General features: G+C 57.3%; 1 protein-coding gene across 6 annotated transcripts in view; it reads left to right on the forward strand.

The window, feature by feature from the left end:
• CAMTA1 (calmodulin binding transcription activator 1) overlaps nt 1–15,022 on the forward strand; it is an 897,244-nt gene that overhangs the window by 631,610 nt on the left and 250,612 nt on the right. For all 6 annotated transcript variants that reach the window (XM_032640933.1, XM_032640940.1, XM_032640959.1 and 3 more), the window contains one exon: nt 9,179–9,250. In XM_032640933.1, coding sequence (XP_032496824.1) covers nt 9,179–9,250 — 72 coding nt within the window. The remainder of the gene's footprint in view (nt 1–9,178; nt 9,251–15,022) is intronic.

Here is a 15,022-nt window from a genome sequence, read left to right on the forward strand (position 1 = left end):
CCATCCCTTTGTCTTTGATGGGGGCAGGCCCTGCAGAAGGCCTGACCCTCAGCCATTGGCGTGGATGGCTGAGTGACGCTATCCGGGTGGCATGCCGGGGCAGAGGGACGAGGGCTTTGAGCCAGGCAAGGGTGGGCTTGAGTCCTCCTCTGCCTCTTCCTACCACGTGACTTTGGACAGACTACTGGCCTGTTCGGCCTTGGCCTTCCCCACGGATGCTTCAAGCAGGACGAATGCAGACAAAAGGCAAGAGGAACTCCGTGTCACCGTCCCCCTCGCAACCTTGTCCCCGCATGAGATCTCAGTACCTTCCAGGATCTGCTCCGGCTTTCAGTTGTCTGGGAAGCAGAGCTGCTTGGACCTACTTCTGCCCCCTTGCAGCAGCTGCCACTGGTGTGGGGAGACCTGGAAGGTGCTGGAGGGTTTTTACCTCCCCCTGCCCTTTGGAGAGCTCCTGCTTCTACAGGGCATGTCCAAACTTTGGCAGCAAGGAACGGTGTTTTACCCCAGCCTGGGAGCCCTGCAGCTCTGCCCACTCAGGTGCCTTCCTGCCCTACTGAGAGTCCCAGGGCTGGGATCACAGCCCAAATAGGTGAGGGTCCCTCCCTGGTGTTGTCACCCCAAATCTGGAAGAGAGAGGCTTTGTTGCTTCTTGGGTCGCAGCTGAAATGATGGGACTCTAGCTGCCTGCCACATAGAGACAGCCCGATGGTAGTGGGAGGGAAGAAACACAAGGAAGACATACAGAAATGAGAGATGGGGACAGAGAGGGGGACGGGGGGTGGGAGGGAGGCAGGGAAACCTGTGGGATCAGATCTGAGTTCTAGCCATGCTCCTGTACTTGTTCCTTGAGTTCCCATCGTCTTCCCAGGACACCTGCTTTAACATGCAGGGTCCAGGCTGGTGGGAAGGAAAAGCCATGAAAATCAAGCACCTTTGCTTCCAATGCAAAGTCATCTGCCACCACTTGTCAACGTGTCTGATCGGGGATTTGATAGAAGCGTCTGTGTTGTCCCACACGGAGGATTTGGACAGGAAAGCTGGCAAAACTGGGAAGGAGCTGACGCCCTTGCCCAGGCCGCTTCCTCTGCGCAAGACCCCTTTCGAGTCCACCTGGCCTGGTCTTGTCCGCGTGACCAACTCCAGCTCACCCTTTTGGACCCATCACAAATGCCACTTCCTCTTAGGTGACTTTGGCGATCTTCAGCATGAAAAGGGGGGTTCTTCCCTTTCTGGGGGCTCCATCACACCCTCTCCCGGGGCACCTTGCACTTAGCCTCGGGGCTGCTTTGATCTGGTTTTGTTCGTTTGCTTGGCTCTCTCTCTACCACCAGATTGGGGGTCCTGGAGGCAAGGGCTCAAGCCAGGCACAGAGCAGACAGTAGGGAAATGTGGTTGACACGCCCTCCTCTTACGTGGAAGCCAAGGCCCAGCCCACCCCGGGGTGCCCTTTCTGGGAAAGTGTGGCTGTCGCCCCATCTGGCCCCAGCAGTGGAATCTTCACCTGCCCTGCCTGGAATATTCTGAGTAAACGGCTCCTGCCCCTTCGTCACTGCAGAGCAGGATTAAATCGTCATCTTGGTGGATTTTGCCTTCCCTTCTATTATCGTTCTCTTCTGTCACCTTTATGCCATGACACATCTTAAAATCTATTCATCTTTGTCGTGTGTGCATTAGATTCAAGTGTGTGAGATCAACCAGGCACCTTAAAAACCGATTTTCACTCTGATTGCCTTGTGCAGACAGTCACCTATCCAGGGGGAGAGAGGTGGGGCCGCTGGGGGAGAGTGCGGGCCGCCGCCACGAGCCTAACCCAAGTCTTGGGCCCCCTGGCCGGTGGCCTGGCTGCTGGGGGGCTGGTGCAGGACATCGGCAGAGGAAGTAGCAGAGGGACCCTCATAAGGAGGGTTAGGGATGGAGATTCGCTGTAAGCGTCCTAGCATCGGTGTCGAAGCTGAAGCGACCGTAGAGGCCTGCCTGGTCCAGTCTCTTTGCTTCATGTCTGGGGAGACTGAGACCCAGAGGGGATTTGTGACTGACCGGCTCCCCAGCTGGTAGTTGACCACACTGACAAGAGAGATGGCGACCGCTTCCCACTGTGGGGACCAGGCAGATCCCTGGACCAGCCTAAGCTCCCACCCACCTGCCCCTTCACCAAAACCCCCCGCTCCCGTGGCAATCCAAGACGGCGCCTGCCTCCCTCACCTCCTCGCACCCAAGTCCCCTCCATGGCGGGCGCCCCCACCCGTGAAGCAGTCTTGCAGAGGTCCTGCCTCATTGCTTTTGAACACTGCCCTCATCCCGTCCTTCTGCAGAACTCGCCCTCTTCCCCTCTCCAGCCTGACCTGACAGGGCATCAGACCCTTGGCGTCCTCTCAGCCATCGGCACACACGTTGGCCCCAGCACTAACCATTGACCCCTGCTACACTCACTCTAGCCTCGGGGAAGCAGGTATTATCCCTGCATTCGAGGAGGTTCTGGTGGGGAGATGGGGCGGGGTGGAGCCGGGGAGTGAGGTTTTCTGAGCACAGGGCCTCGGGGATACACTCACGGACCGATTCAAGCAGGTACCGACCTCCAAACATTCCAACTCCCCAGAGTGGAGCCGGCACCCCGTAGTCCCAACCTCCACTTCTTCCCCCAAAGCCTAGCTTCCCCAAATCTTGGGCCCTGGGGTCTCAGCTTCCAAGAGGCCCAGCTGAACATCCCTGAACCGGGCCCCACTGTCGTTCTCGGGAGCCTCAGTGTCCGATAGAACCTTCCATGAACGATGGGTTTTTCTGAGCCGTCCAACACGGTAGCCGCTCCTTCCGTGTGGTAGGTGAGCCCTTGAAATGGGCCTACTGCAACCGAGGAGCTGGAGTTTCTCTTTTATTTCCTTCTACGTAATAGGAATCGGAATTGGAATTTGAACAGCCTCACGTGACTCCTGGTTGCCACACCCTCCTCTAGAGAGGCCTGTCATGCGGGGCTAGGGATGTGCGTCCCCCCTGGTCCACCGAGGAAGATGCTGGGCTCGTGTTTCCCCAGAGAAGGAGGGAGACAGCAAGCCTTGGCTTTGGAGGTTCCCTGTCTGCTGTGGGAGGGGGCCCCCGAAACAGAATGAAAAGGTCTTCCCCAGAGAAGAAATTTCATGGGCTTTATCAAGGCCATGGGGATGTAAAGCAGCTTCACATCTCCAATCCTGCTTTCAGCTGCCCTTTATCTCATTGAATTCTGCTTGGTTAATAAAATGAAGGCACTTGACAGGGAGAGGAAGCCTTGATTTCACTGAGCACCTGTTACATGCCAGGAAGTGCTCCACGCCAAGCACGGTGCCCGAGGGTCTGCTCATCTCACATTGAAGTGATACACGTCACACTCAGGCCAGAAAACAAACACCCACAACTAAGTCTAGTTCGAAAGACAACCAGGTCCTCTGAGAGCTGTCTGTAGATGATGGTGGGGAAAGGTAACTGCGTTCAATACTCACTCTTAAGTGTATTTATTAAATGTCCAGTCTATTATTTTCTATGCACTTGGGCCTTTGCTACTCCCTCCTCGCCGGGCGTCGATATTCACATCGTATGGAAATCAACCAAAGTTCACTGAACAGGGAATTTTACAAAGGACCATACAATTCACGTTCCTCCCAATCTGAAGGGTCAGGGTTAGCAACCTACGGCCCACGGGCTGGAGCCAACCCATCACCTATCTTTGTGTGGCCCATGAGCTAAGAATGGTCTTCATATTTTTTTTAATGGTTGGGAAAAAAAATCAAAAGAAGAATGATATTCATGACAGGTGAAAATTATGCAAAGTTCAATTTACAATGTCCATAAATAAAGTTTGGGGACGCATTCATTACCTGTCGTCTAAGCTGCTTTTGCCCCACGAGGCAGAGTTGAGCAGCTACAGCAGAGACCATCTAACTCACGAGGCCGAGAACAGCCACCATCTGGCCCTTTGCAGAAAGTCTGCCAGCCCCTGCGATAGGTGAGCTAATGGTGACAGAGATGGTGTCTGTGACACCCCAAGGCAGAGTCCACCTCCCGTGCTGCCCCCTGACCCCAGATGGGTCATTTCCAGGGGCTCCTCCCACTGGCCGGCTCAGGAGAGGCTCCCTGGAGGAGGGAGAGTCTGAGACGGACTCGGGCAGGGTAAGGTTTGCACAGGAGAGGACGAAACCCGCCCTGGGGAGTGGGACAGTATGAGCGAAAGCCTGGAAGTGGGGACAGCAGGTCAGCCATTTCCTAGAGCAGAAGCCAAGAGTGGAGGGGACAATGGGAGGGCTGAGCTCATGCCAGAGAGAGACAGAGAGACAGAGATGGAGAAGCAGCTTCATCTCTCGGAGCCATTGAGAGCTGGAGCTAAAGGGGACCCACCGTCCAGTCCCAACCCCCCACCAGTAAAGCTGCGCTCACCACGTGAGATGCTCCCTTCTTGGCCCACCGAGACCATCGGGTATCAAGCCCTCATGGACCTCCTGGCCCCCAGGGGACCCCTGGCAGCTGAGTCTGTTGGGGAAAAGTCCCTCTGAGGGGGTTTGAGGCTGATGCTTTCTTCAGAAACGTCCCTTTCTGAAGCATATGTTTTGAACTGCAGGGAGCTCTTGTTTGCTATTGGTTTCCCCTGTAATTTTATCTTTCCTCTTTATTTAAGACAAAAAAGCCCCACAGACTCATACAAGCAATTTTGAGTATTTAAGAAAAAAAATCTTCCTTGCTCCACTGTCACCTTAAAGGGAAGATGTCAGACCTTCATTTCCCAATAGAACTAATTTGAACGTTGCTTTCATCTACAGGGTGACATTCTCCTGAGTTTCCTATAAACAGCTGGTTGCCTTCTCTTTTTCTTTCTCTGTTTTATGTGATACACATAAACAAGGGGCCCAGGCTGTGCCTTCCCGTACACACCTCCACACGCGTGTGCGCCCACCCACTTACACACACGCAGCTGCGTCCGCCAGTCGCGGGATGTGACTCTCCCTCCCAGCATATCACGGCCCCCAAACGCAAAGCTCAACCCAGGGACCCCCCAAGGGACCCCCAGAGCCTGATCCAAAAGTTTGTTGATTGCTTTCTTGATTAGTGGTTAAAGGGAGTGGATTTGCTACGCTGAGTCGTGAGACAGTGTGCAGTTACTCCCCGATTGGCTTGGTGATGACACCGTCGTGAGGACTGGAAATGGGCAGAAGTGGTCCAGTGTGAGGGCAGTGGTGACGATGGGAACTGGCCAGAGAGCCTGGCGGCAGGACGGGGCCATGGGTGGTTTGGGGTTGTGAGGTACGTGGGCACACGGTGAGGCAGCCCAGCACACCCTGTCCACCTGAGCCAGCAGGCATGGCTCTGTGCTGCAGAAACCAGCCTGAGTGGATGGACCCCACTCTGGGTCTCTCCATGTGACTCCAACGCCGTCCCCGTGCGGAGGATGTGGAGATCACTGTTGCCAGCCCAGATCCAGCACCAGATCTCAGAAACTTACTGCTTTCTGTGTGTCTCCCCTTGGGGACCTTATGAGCTCCTCAGAAATCTGAAATCAGCCCCTCCAGGCCAGCCTGCTGCACCCCCAGGGTTTCCTGTGAGTGAGACCACTGTGTACCTGTGTACCTGTCTGCACAGCCAGAAGCTGGGCGTCATCCTTACCCCTGCCTATGTTTCCATTTCTCTGCTGCTGCCGCCTCTCGTCCCAGCATGCCTCCTGGACTCAGGACTGGACCTGGTGCCCCCGCGCTCCCCGACCCTGGTCCCTGGCCACACGGCTGCCACAGTGAGCTTCGGAACGCAGATGTTCCTTTGTTCCCAGCCGCCCCAGGGTGAAGCCAACGTCCTTGCTGCAGTCCCTGTGGCCTTTTGTGATCTGACCCGCTTTGTCTCCCCAGAACTTGCCTCTCTCCACGCCCCCATGCAGTGGACACTCCAGTCCATCCCAATGTCCTTACAGGTCCTCAAGCCCAGCCCGCTGTGTCTCACCTCCTGTCCCCACGTGCATTTCCTGAAGCTGGAAATACTCTCTTTCACTCTTCCCTTTCAACCGTGCTCCCCTGAAAGCCCCCGTAGCGTCCTCTGAACCCTCTCTCACCTGCTGTCCTGGGCAGCCCAGCACAGGCATCACCTCTCGACCCTCACAGCAACCCAGAAGACAGAAAAAGGACGATGCCTGTTTTGCAGCCGGACAGGACAGGGGCCCTCCACCTGGTGAACAGCAGGTCTCCCACTTCAAGCAGGATCCCTCGCTCAGAAATCCTCCCTTGCTGACTCTAGCTCACCAAGACTGGGCACCAGAAACCTCCTTCCAGACAAGGGAACCCAGCTACCCAACACCTGTCAGTTTTCCCTGAAACTGAAGCTCAACCCTTTAAGCATTAAACGTGGAGCCATTTTTCAGGATGGTTTTCTAGTCTTCTTTTAGAAAGACCTGAGCCTTCAGAGTTCCACAAGCAGAAATTAAACATGTGCCGTCTCTGGATCATTCTCTGTACCAGGCTGTAGAGACCGGTGTCCTGAGGGTACTTGGGCCCCCTTCATTCAAAGGTTCTGCCTGCCAGGAGCCCCCGTCCAGGGAATAGAGATGGACAAGTGAGCCACGGCGTGACCAGCGCGCTGGGCCACGGTCCAGTGGCCCTCGGGCTTCTTGAGTACTTGGGACTACCTGGGGAGCTTCCTCCCTTGATGCCATTTGACCTGGCTCACCCTCATCAGGGGTACCTCTCTCCCACCTTCCTAAGATTGTGGCTCTCATCTGTGGAGACCAGAGACATCAGATCGCCAGGGTGTTTACAGTATATATCTAAAAATAGACTAAGTTCTGAGTGAGACCCCGAGGGTTCCTCTGATTAAAATGCATGAGCCTTGATGTAGAAACAGCAATTTTTCTTTTTAACATCATTCTGTTTATTGGATGGTTCTGGGGTGGGGAGGGTGCCTGAGAGGGGGGTGCTGGGGTGTCTTGGGGGAGAACGGGCTGTGCTTTCTTCCTGGGCTCTCACAGGAGGGACACGCAGTTGGTGTTCAGTAAAGTCTCAGTGACTCCTTAGTACAAGGTTCAAGGTTGCCGCAGCCCAACACAGATAGATACGCATTGAATGAAGGGGGAGACGGTGCTGCAAATCAACCGTGCTCTTTTCAAGTTCAAGAAAAAGCAGTAGAAAGGGAAAGAGACAGGTGAAGCAGGGCATTCACGGCAAACTCTCGAGAGGGACGAACAGTGAGGAGGAGCAGATGGGAAGCCTTTTACTTCAAAGAGACGGAGAGAATTCCTCTCTCAACAGTTTGTCTCCCTCCATCGGGCTCACTGCATGAGTGAAAGCAACGCAACTGCCCATGAGAACACCCCAATTACAAAGGAAAAGGGCTGATGGAAGTTGCAGGTGGCTTGCTCATCTGTTGCAACCAAACGCTCACAGAAAATGTCCAAACACGAGTCTCCTTCGGCAAGAAGGAATGAGCTATCAGTTGTTTTTTTTTTTTTTTTTGAAGAAAGAAAACACAGTTTATTGAAAACCAGAAAAGTCAGGAAAGAATATTGCCTTCTTAATAATAAATACATTTCGTGGGCAAGAATTGCAAGGGAGTCGTTTAAATTAATTTCCGCTTTGTTTGTTTGGTCTGTACAGGGCTTAAGTCCCAGCTGACAGCAATCTGTAAAAGTTCTAACATATTGGAAATCTGATTTTCTTGCAGCCAGAATCCCATAGTCCAAAATGATTTCTCTTTCAACTCTGTTAATCAGACAGGCAAGGCTCAAATGGACTCCTAGTCAAACCAAATTGCACTTGGTCTTTCTGGGAGTGTGAAAAATATCTGATGAAAACTGCAAATGCAGAGCTGCCGGCCATTTCTCTCTGCAGAACTGGTGTCGGTTTTGGGGGACTATAGTGAAAGGGGAAGGGAAGACCTTGCGCATCCTTCATCCTCTGAGGCTCAGTGGTCCTGCCTTCTCTTTCTGCCCCACCCCTTCTGGAACGTGTGCTTTGGGAAGCTAGGGGAACTCCAAGGAAAATAGAAGGAGCTCATTCTAGTTTGGAATTGGAGGCTCAAAAAGAAAAGACCAAGGGCTTCCCTGGTGGCGCAGTGGTTGAGGGTCCGCCTGCCGATGCAGGGGACACAGGTTCGTGCCCCGGTCTGGGAAGATCCCACATGCTGCGCAGCGGCTGGGCCCGTGAGCCATGGCCGCTGAGCCTGCGCGTCCGGAGCCTGGGCTCTGCAGCAGGAGGGGCCACAGCAGTGAGAGGCCCGCGTACTGCAAAAAAAAAAAAAAAAGAAAGAAAATAAGAAAAGGCCAAATTTCCTCCCACTCAGTCTCTGACCGTTCAGTTTCAGGAAGGACACAACTGTTCTCCTTAGTCCCTTTTTCTCACCCCTGCCAGCAGGCAAGCCCCCACGGTGCCCAGAGCACGGTGTGCTCCCCTGACTTGTCCCACCAGTCAGCTCCACCCTCCTGGATCCAAGTGACAAGCTGCATGAGAGCTGTCCCTCCTCATGTCCCCTCTACATGCTGTTCCTGAACTTAAATCCTCACCCACCTTCTTCTCCAATCTGGCTCTAGCAGGTCTCTAAAACCAAATCCATCTGTAAAAGATGCAGGTTTATAATCGGAACAAACACAAATGTGACTAGAAAACCGTAAATAAAAACCAGCAAGTCGGGGTGTGCACAAAGGGTCCCAAGCTCTGGAAGTCAGTCCTAGGAAGTGCTGCCCCTCCCTGGCCCCCCAGCCTTGGAGCTCCTACCAGACAGGGCTGCCAGGGACGGCCCTCCTTGGCTGGGAAAGGTCTGGAGTGTGTGTGTGCTTGAATCAATTCCGTCCCTCCCCATACACCAAGGGGTCTTAACCCAGGCTCTATGCATGAACGTCAGGGTAAAGCCCAGCCCCTCAAATGATAGGCAAAATGTATACATATGTGCATTCCTGTGGCCCCTGGCTTTTCCGGGTTCCCACGTGCCGCCATGGCCCTCACAAGGTTGAGCACCCCAGCTGTCCATCCGTGTTTGCCCACTGGTGTTTCCCAGCTGTGCTTCCTAGGTGTGTCCCAGACCTTAGCCTTGGTCCTGGAGCCGGATGTGGAGGCGCCCGCGCCTCGGTCTCCCTGGGGGGGTGGCAGCGTCCGCGGCCCTCTCTTGCCCCTTCTCTGTTGCGCCGTCTTCCTCCCTTCCTTCCCTCTTTCCAACTGAATTCTCGTTTTTCCTCTCTCCCTAGTGCTTGTACGGCTGCTATGTCCATTCCTCCATCATCCCCACCTTCCACCGGAGGTGCTACTGGCTCCTTCAGGTAGGTGGCTGGGACTGGATTCTTCTTCCGTCTCCGGTGCTGGGGAAGGGTCTGCGGAGGGAGCTGAGTGGGGTGGGGCTCCTGCGTGCGGCGGTCCCAGGCCCTGGCACCCTGGCCAGCTTTCCTAGGGATGTCGGCGTGTGGCGCTGAGGCCAGCTTCGGGGCCGGCCCGGTGTGACGTCAGATGCCAGCAAGGGGAGGAAGCCTGGTGGGGGGCGTCCTTGCCCACCGCATGAGGATAACATCCTGCCAGCTGCTTCCAGGGTGCCTCGGTTTCCTCTGATTGAGGACAGGAAAAAGCCTGGGTGGGCAACCTGCCCCTGACTGCGAAGAGCCTTTGCACTGAAAACCGCATGTGGGTTAGTCGTCAGCACACGTGGAGAATCAGCTCCCAGAGTCGTGCCAGTTGTAGTTGGATAGATTGGGATGGTTGTTGGGAGACCAGGAGCTCCTGGCTCAGAGGGAAGGAGCTCTGTAATCGATTTGTGATGTCTGCTGTGGAGCAGGATGGAGAAAGGGGTGGAGGAGCCACCCAGTCGCCAAAGCTCCAAGGGAGGCCTGGCTCCCAGATCTCTGTCCATGGCGCTGGAGCACAGCCCAGAGGCCGCCCAGCCAACAGCCGACTGGTTGTGTTGGTGGTCGTCTTGCTTGTGGAAGGTGTTGCTGTGAGTGGGAAGGTCTGAGGGGTCTGCCCAGCGAGCCTGGACCTGGGTCCTTTCCAAAGCTCGACCTCTGATTTGCAGCTGCTCTCTGTAGAACACATCCCCGGGGGGCCCCGGCACCATCACCCTAACTTCTTCCTACTGCCTCTGCCCAGGAATTGCTGCCTCTGGCCTTTCCCCCCAGAGGTCTCACTTTCTGCATCCAAGTTAGCCTGGGCCTCAGGGGTCAGGGGATCTCCCTGACCTGGGGGACGCGGCTGGGAGGGGTCCAGCAGTTGGGAAAGCAAGCCCCCCGCCAATGCTCATGGCACGTGTTCTGAGAGGAGAGAGCTGCACATGCCATGGGGTGCAGAAGGGCCGCCGGTCCCAGGGAAGGTGGCCTGGAAGGTGTCTGCTGGGCACAGGGCTGCCGCAGTGTCCACACCTAGCCCAGGCCCTCTGTCCATCAACTCGCCCTCACCTCCCCCAACCAACCCCCTACCCACGCCACCATACACTTCCGTTCTCCTCAGTTCCCAGAAACAATTGTCTGTGGTTCAAGTTCATTGGCGGGTGGCACCTGAGACCGTCAGACGAGGTGCTGACTTGCAGACGTGGCTTCCCCAACACCTTGCCCGTTATAGTCTCCCGGGTCTGTCCCCCTCGGAGGTTGGCGTGGTAACACCTGCCTTTCTACTTGCTCAGCCCTGCGTCCTTGTGAAAGGGACCTTCAGTGTAATCCTGGGATGCTACTTTCCAGGTCTTGTTAATAAGAATGGACCCAAGGCATTTTGCCATTTGGTCAAGGGTCTTCTCCCTGGCTGCAGGAGGTGGGAGTGGGCTCCTCCTTGACAGCAGAGATCTGGTGCAGTTAGAACATGTCACTGTGTCTCCAGGACACAACCGTTCTCCTTAGTCCCTTTTTCTCACCTCTGTGTTGCCAGAGAAACACCTCCAGCAGCCCTTGTGAGCTCCTTCCTTCCTGGACCTCCACCCCCTCAGGTCCCACGCTGGTGTTTTCAGCTTTCAGGCCCCATCGGAACACCTCTTTGCTCTGCTCTCTCTGCCCAGCCTGGCTGCTGCCCTCCTGAGGGAGCCACACCCCCGCGGCCAGCTTCCTGCCAGCTCACCCCTCCGGCAGCCCCAGCTGTCGGCTCTCCAAGGCTGCTTCCTCTCTCTCCTCCAGACCTCTCTCCCACCCCCACGCCTCCATCCCCTCAGGCACCTGTGGCTTTCAGTAGATCTCCTTCCCCGGGACTCAGACGCCACCGGGCGCCTTGGAGTCTGAGCCGATTGCTCCCCAAACTGGATTCCACTCACTCAGGGCCCTTGAGCCAAGTCCCTCTCAGCCTGAGCTGCCCTTGCTTTGTTTCTGGGGCCACGCAAGGAGTGGGGGCCGCTGCTCATCTGCCCCAGCCCTCCCCTCCCTGGTGCTCCGATCCTGGCCACTGCGTGCTGGAGACATACCTGGGGTGACTCGTGTGCGTCTGGGTTTGTTACCTTCCAGCTGGCGGGGAACCCGAGTCTCCCCAAAGGCCGGGATCACAGATCTGGTTTCTCCAGGGCTAATCTGAATCTTTATCTTCTCTCCGGATCCCTGGGGAGTTGTCTCCCCACCCCCGCCTCCGCGTCCCCGAGTTTCTGTGAGCAGGTGACAAAGCGGGAAGGTACACGGGCGGGGGGCTCCTGCTTCCGGGTCAGCTCTGGGCAGGAGGAGGTTAAGGAGAAAAGCCAAGGCAATTAGCGCATCGCAAGTCCCGCCCCCGGAAGCCTGGAGCTCCAGGGCCAGCCCCCTGCTCTGGGCAATTTGTTCTGATGCTAATTACAAGACCGGGATAAGACGGTGTGGCCAGGTTTAATTTCTCTGATATTAAATAGGCAAGAAGCCATGAGATGCTGTCCCAGGTGGAAATTGGCCCAAGTTTGTCTCTGACACCAATTACCAAGAAAAAGGCTTGGGGTGGGAGTGGAAGTGTCAGGGCACTGTGATGGGGTGAGAGCCGAGGAAGAGGCAACTCGGGGGCCAAATAGGCAACAAAGAAGCTGGCGTGTCCCCTAAGCATGACATGCTGCTGACCAAGGGCGCACTGGGTGGCCACGCCCCTCGCACCCCCCCCCCCCAGGCTAGTGGGCTGGCGGGGACAGGGGGAGCCCCCTGAAAGGAAGGGGGCTGGGAGGAGGAGAGGGAGGGAGGGAGGGAGGGCTTCTGGATAAAGGAGAGTTTCTTCTGGGAGCAGCCCCTCCCGTCCAGCCACTGCCGTCCCAGCGGAGTGGCCTCTCCTTCCTCTGTAATCCCAAGGCCACTTAGCACAGCAGGGACCCTACCCACACAGACCTGGCTTTCCTCTCCAGCCAGACTGTAAGCTTCCCAAGGGAGCCACCTGCCTCCCTCCGTCTCCCCTGAGGGCCCAGCACAGAGCCTCAGCCAGATCTGGAGGGGCCGGCACCCCCCTGCCCGACCCCTGCTGCACAGGACAGGGGAGGGGCCAGCGCACTTAGCTTCCGAGTAACCTGACTGTGCGGGTGGGTGCCACCTCCCTCTCTCTTTCTCTCTCTATCTCGCTAATAAATATTTTATCCGGATGTGAGCCGGCAGACACTGAGGAACCAGAGCCTTCCCCTAGAGTGGAGGGACTGAAGCCTGTTCAGCCATGGCACCCGAGGTCATTGCCGTGCCCCGTGGGCACCACGTGGTCACCTGCACGGGCAGCATCTCGAGACCCCAGAGGACCCGAGCTCAGGCTGCTTCTACGGGCCTTTGGGGAATTGGCCCTGGGGCCTTGAGAAGCCCCCGCTGCTCCTCTCCTCACATCAGCGGCCCCGCTGAGGGCTCCATGTGTCACGGCTGGCAGGGCCCTTATAGGCTGTCCCACGCTCCGCTGCTGCATTTCCTAGATAGACGCTGAGGCCCAGAGAGGGCAGGGTCAGGCCCAGGGTCACCCAGCCGGTCAGTGAAGGAGCCGGGCTGGGATCAGGCTCCTTCTTGCCTCTGCCTCCCGGGGCCTTGAACATGGTTATCACTGCATCCTCCCAGGCCCTGAGCCTTGCTGGGGCCCTGGAGGTGCAGCCCCTCCTGCAGGCTGGGCCGCTCCGACGCTGGGCCAGACAGCCAGGCTCCTCGGCCTCCGTCTCTGCCGCCGTGGCCTCTCCTCTTGGGATTTTCTAGTGCTTTGGCTCGGGCCTTCCTGCCTCCCTCTGTGACCCCTCTGGGGCCCCACAGTCCCTCCTTCTGTGCATCCCTCCCCCTGCCCCCTCCCCCAGGAGGACAAGCCCCCACGTCAGGCCAGACTCGCCAGCAGATTCTGTATGGCTCGTTTGGAAACGATTTCTGCTTCTAACGAGTGTTTTTCTTTTTGCCCTTGTCCTCTAAAATGCTTAATGAATGTTTTCCACGCTCAAGTGAAGCAGGGGGTGTGTCCTGTGTGTCTGCCACCGCCATTCATTCGGGGCTGCGTGTCTGTTGAGACCAGCTCGCGGGGCCAGAGGCAGCGGGCGCTGCTCCCTGGACCACCCCGCAGCTCACACACAGGCCTGCAGGCCCCTGAGTGCTGCTGTGCAAATACAGGGACCCTGGGGCTTTTGGGGGGACCCCAAAGCCTGGGGGCTCCTGGATCACTGAGAGTGGCAGACATTTGGGTTCCAAGTTCTGGCACCTGGGCCAGGCAGTGCACCGGCCCCGCACCACGGGCCCCCGGGTCACCCAGGAGAAGACCAGGCTCCCAGGGTGCCCGTCTCTTCTCCCCGGGTTGCCATTGTTACCCTTCTTATAGGGAGGGGCTAGAGACAGCTGCGAGCACCTGGTCCCAGGCCGTGCAGTCACGGAGGGGCAGCTGCCCTTCAACCCCACACTCTGCCTCCTGCCTGACCTTGAGCTTTGCCAGCCCAGAACCCCCAGGAACAGTGGGTGCAGGGGGCTCGTCTCCACCGAGTGCCACAGTACAGAGGCAGTGCAGAAGAGTGCAGGGGCGTTGGGCGTAGAGCCAGCTTACCGAGGGGGCTCACTCCAGGCTGCGCTGGCCCTCCACAGCTCCCCACCCTGGAGTGGAGGGAGGCCTCAGCCAGAGGACTCGCTGCCCAGGGCAGGAGGGAGACCCCAGTGTTCCTCGGGCAGAGCCCAGGCTCCCCGACAAGTGCCCGTGAGAGCCGCACTTCCCCACCTGGATCGCAAGGCCTGGGGGTTTGAGCTGAGGCTCTAGATCCCTTTGTTGGATTGTGGGCCCCCAGGTGGCCTTTCACCCTCAGCGTGGTCAACTTCTGCCCACCCCGTCCTGAGAGCAGGCTTTCCCGAGGCAGAAATACCGGGACTGGAAGGGGGGGGTCCCCCCAAGCAGGGCCCCTGGGAGGAGGACATTTCTTCTGCCAGGAGGAAGAGACTTAAAGGGCAGCTGCCTGGGGGAGGCAGTGGCCCAAGACCTCCCAGCGTTAGGGCTAGGGTTAGGTTTAGCGCTAGGGTTAGGGTTAGGTTTAGGGTTAGGTCTAGGGTTAGCGTTAGGGTTAGGGTTAGGGCTAGGGCCATGGTTAGGTTTAGGGTTTGGGTTAGGGTTAGGGTTAGGGGTCTTGAATGTCTCATACAGTCCAGCGGGCCCCAGAGAAGGCCTTTTGCACACCTCTGGGGCCATCGTAGCGAACGGTCCAGTTTCAGCTTCTGCCCCAGAGATGGGCCTGGACACCAGCCTGTCCTGAGGGAGCCCCACCTTCCTTCAGGGCCCTCTCCTGCCACCAGTGCCCCTGGGGCCTCCTCGCCTCGGAACGAGGCCTTAGCCTCGCCAAAGGCAGCTGAGCAGCGCCCTATTCGTCCTCAGTGTGCAGGGAGCGAACACGTGGGCTCAGGGCCTCCCCTCCCGACCTGGGACTATGGCACCAGCGTGGGCCTGGGACATTTCCCAACACCACACCCACGGGACCTCAGCATACGGTTCTGTCCATCGACCCCAGACCCGTCTGTGGATGTAAGGGCCTCGCTCTGAGCCAAGTGCCTCTGAGGCTCCCCAGGAAGGCGCCTCCGATCTCATCGCTTCCCTCAGGTAGCAAAGTTGGGGTGAGGTGGGGTGGTGGGAGTGTTAGGCAGAGGGAACCCCGGCCCCTGCAGCGTGGCCCGGAGGCCGCCATTCTCGCTCCCACCCGGAGCAAT

The sequence above is a fragment of the Phocoena sinus genome, chromosome 1 (assembly GCF_008692025.1).
Source record: "Phocoena sinus isolate mPhoSin1 chromosome 1, mPhoSin1.pri, whole genome shotgun sequence".
In the NCBI taxonomy this organism is placed as follows: domain Eukaryota; kingdom Metazoa; phylum Chordata; class Mammalia; order Artiodactyla; family Phocoenidae; genus Phocoena; species Phocoena sinus.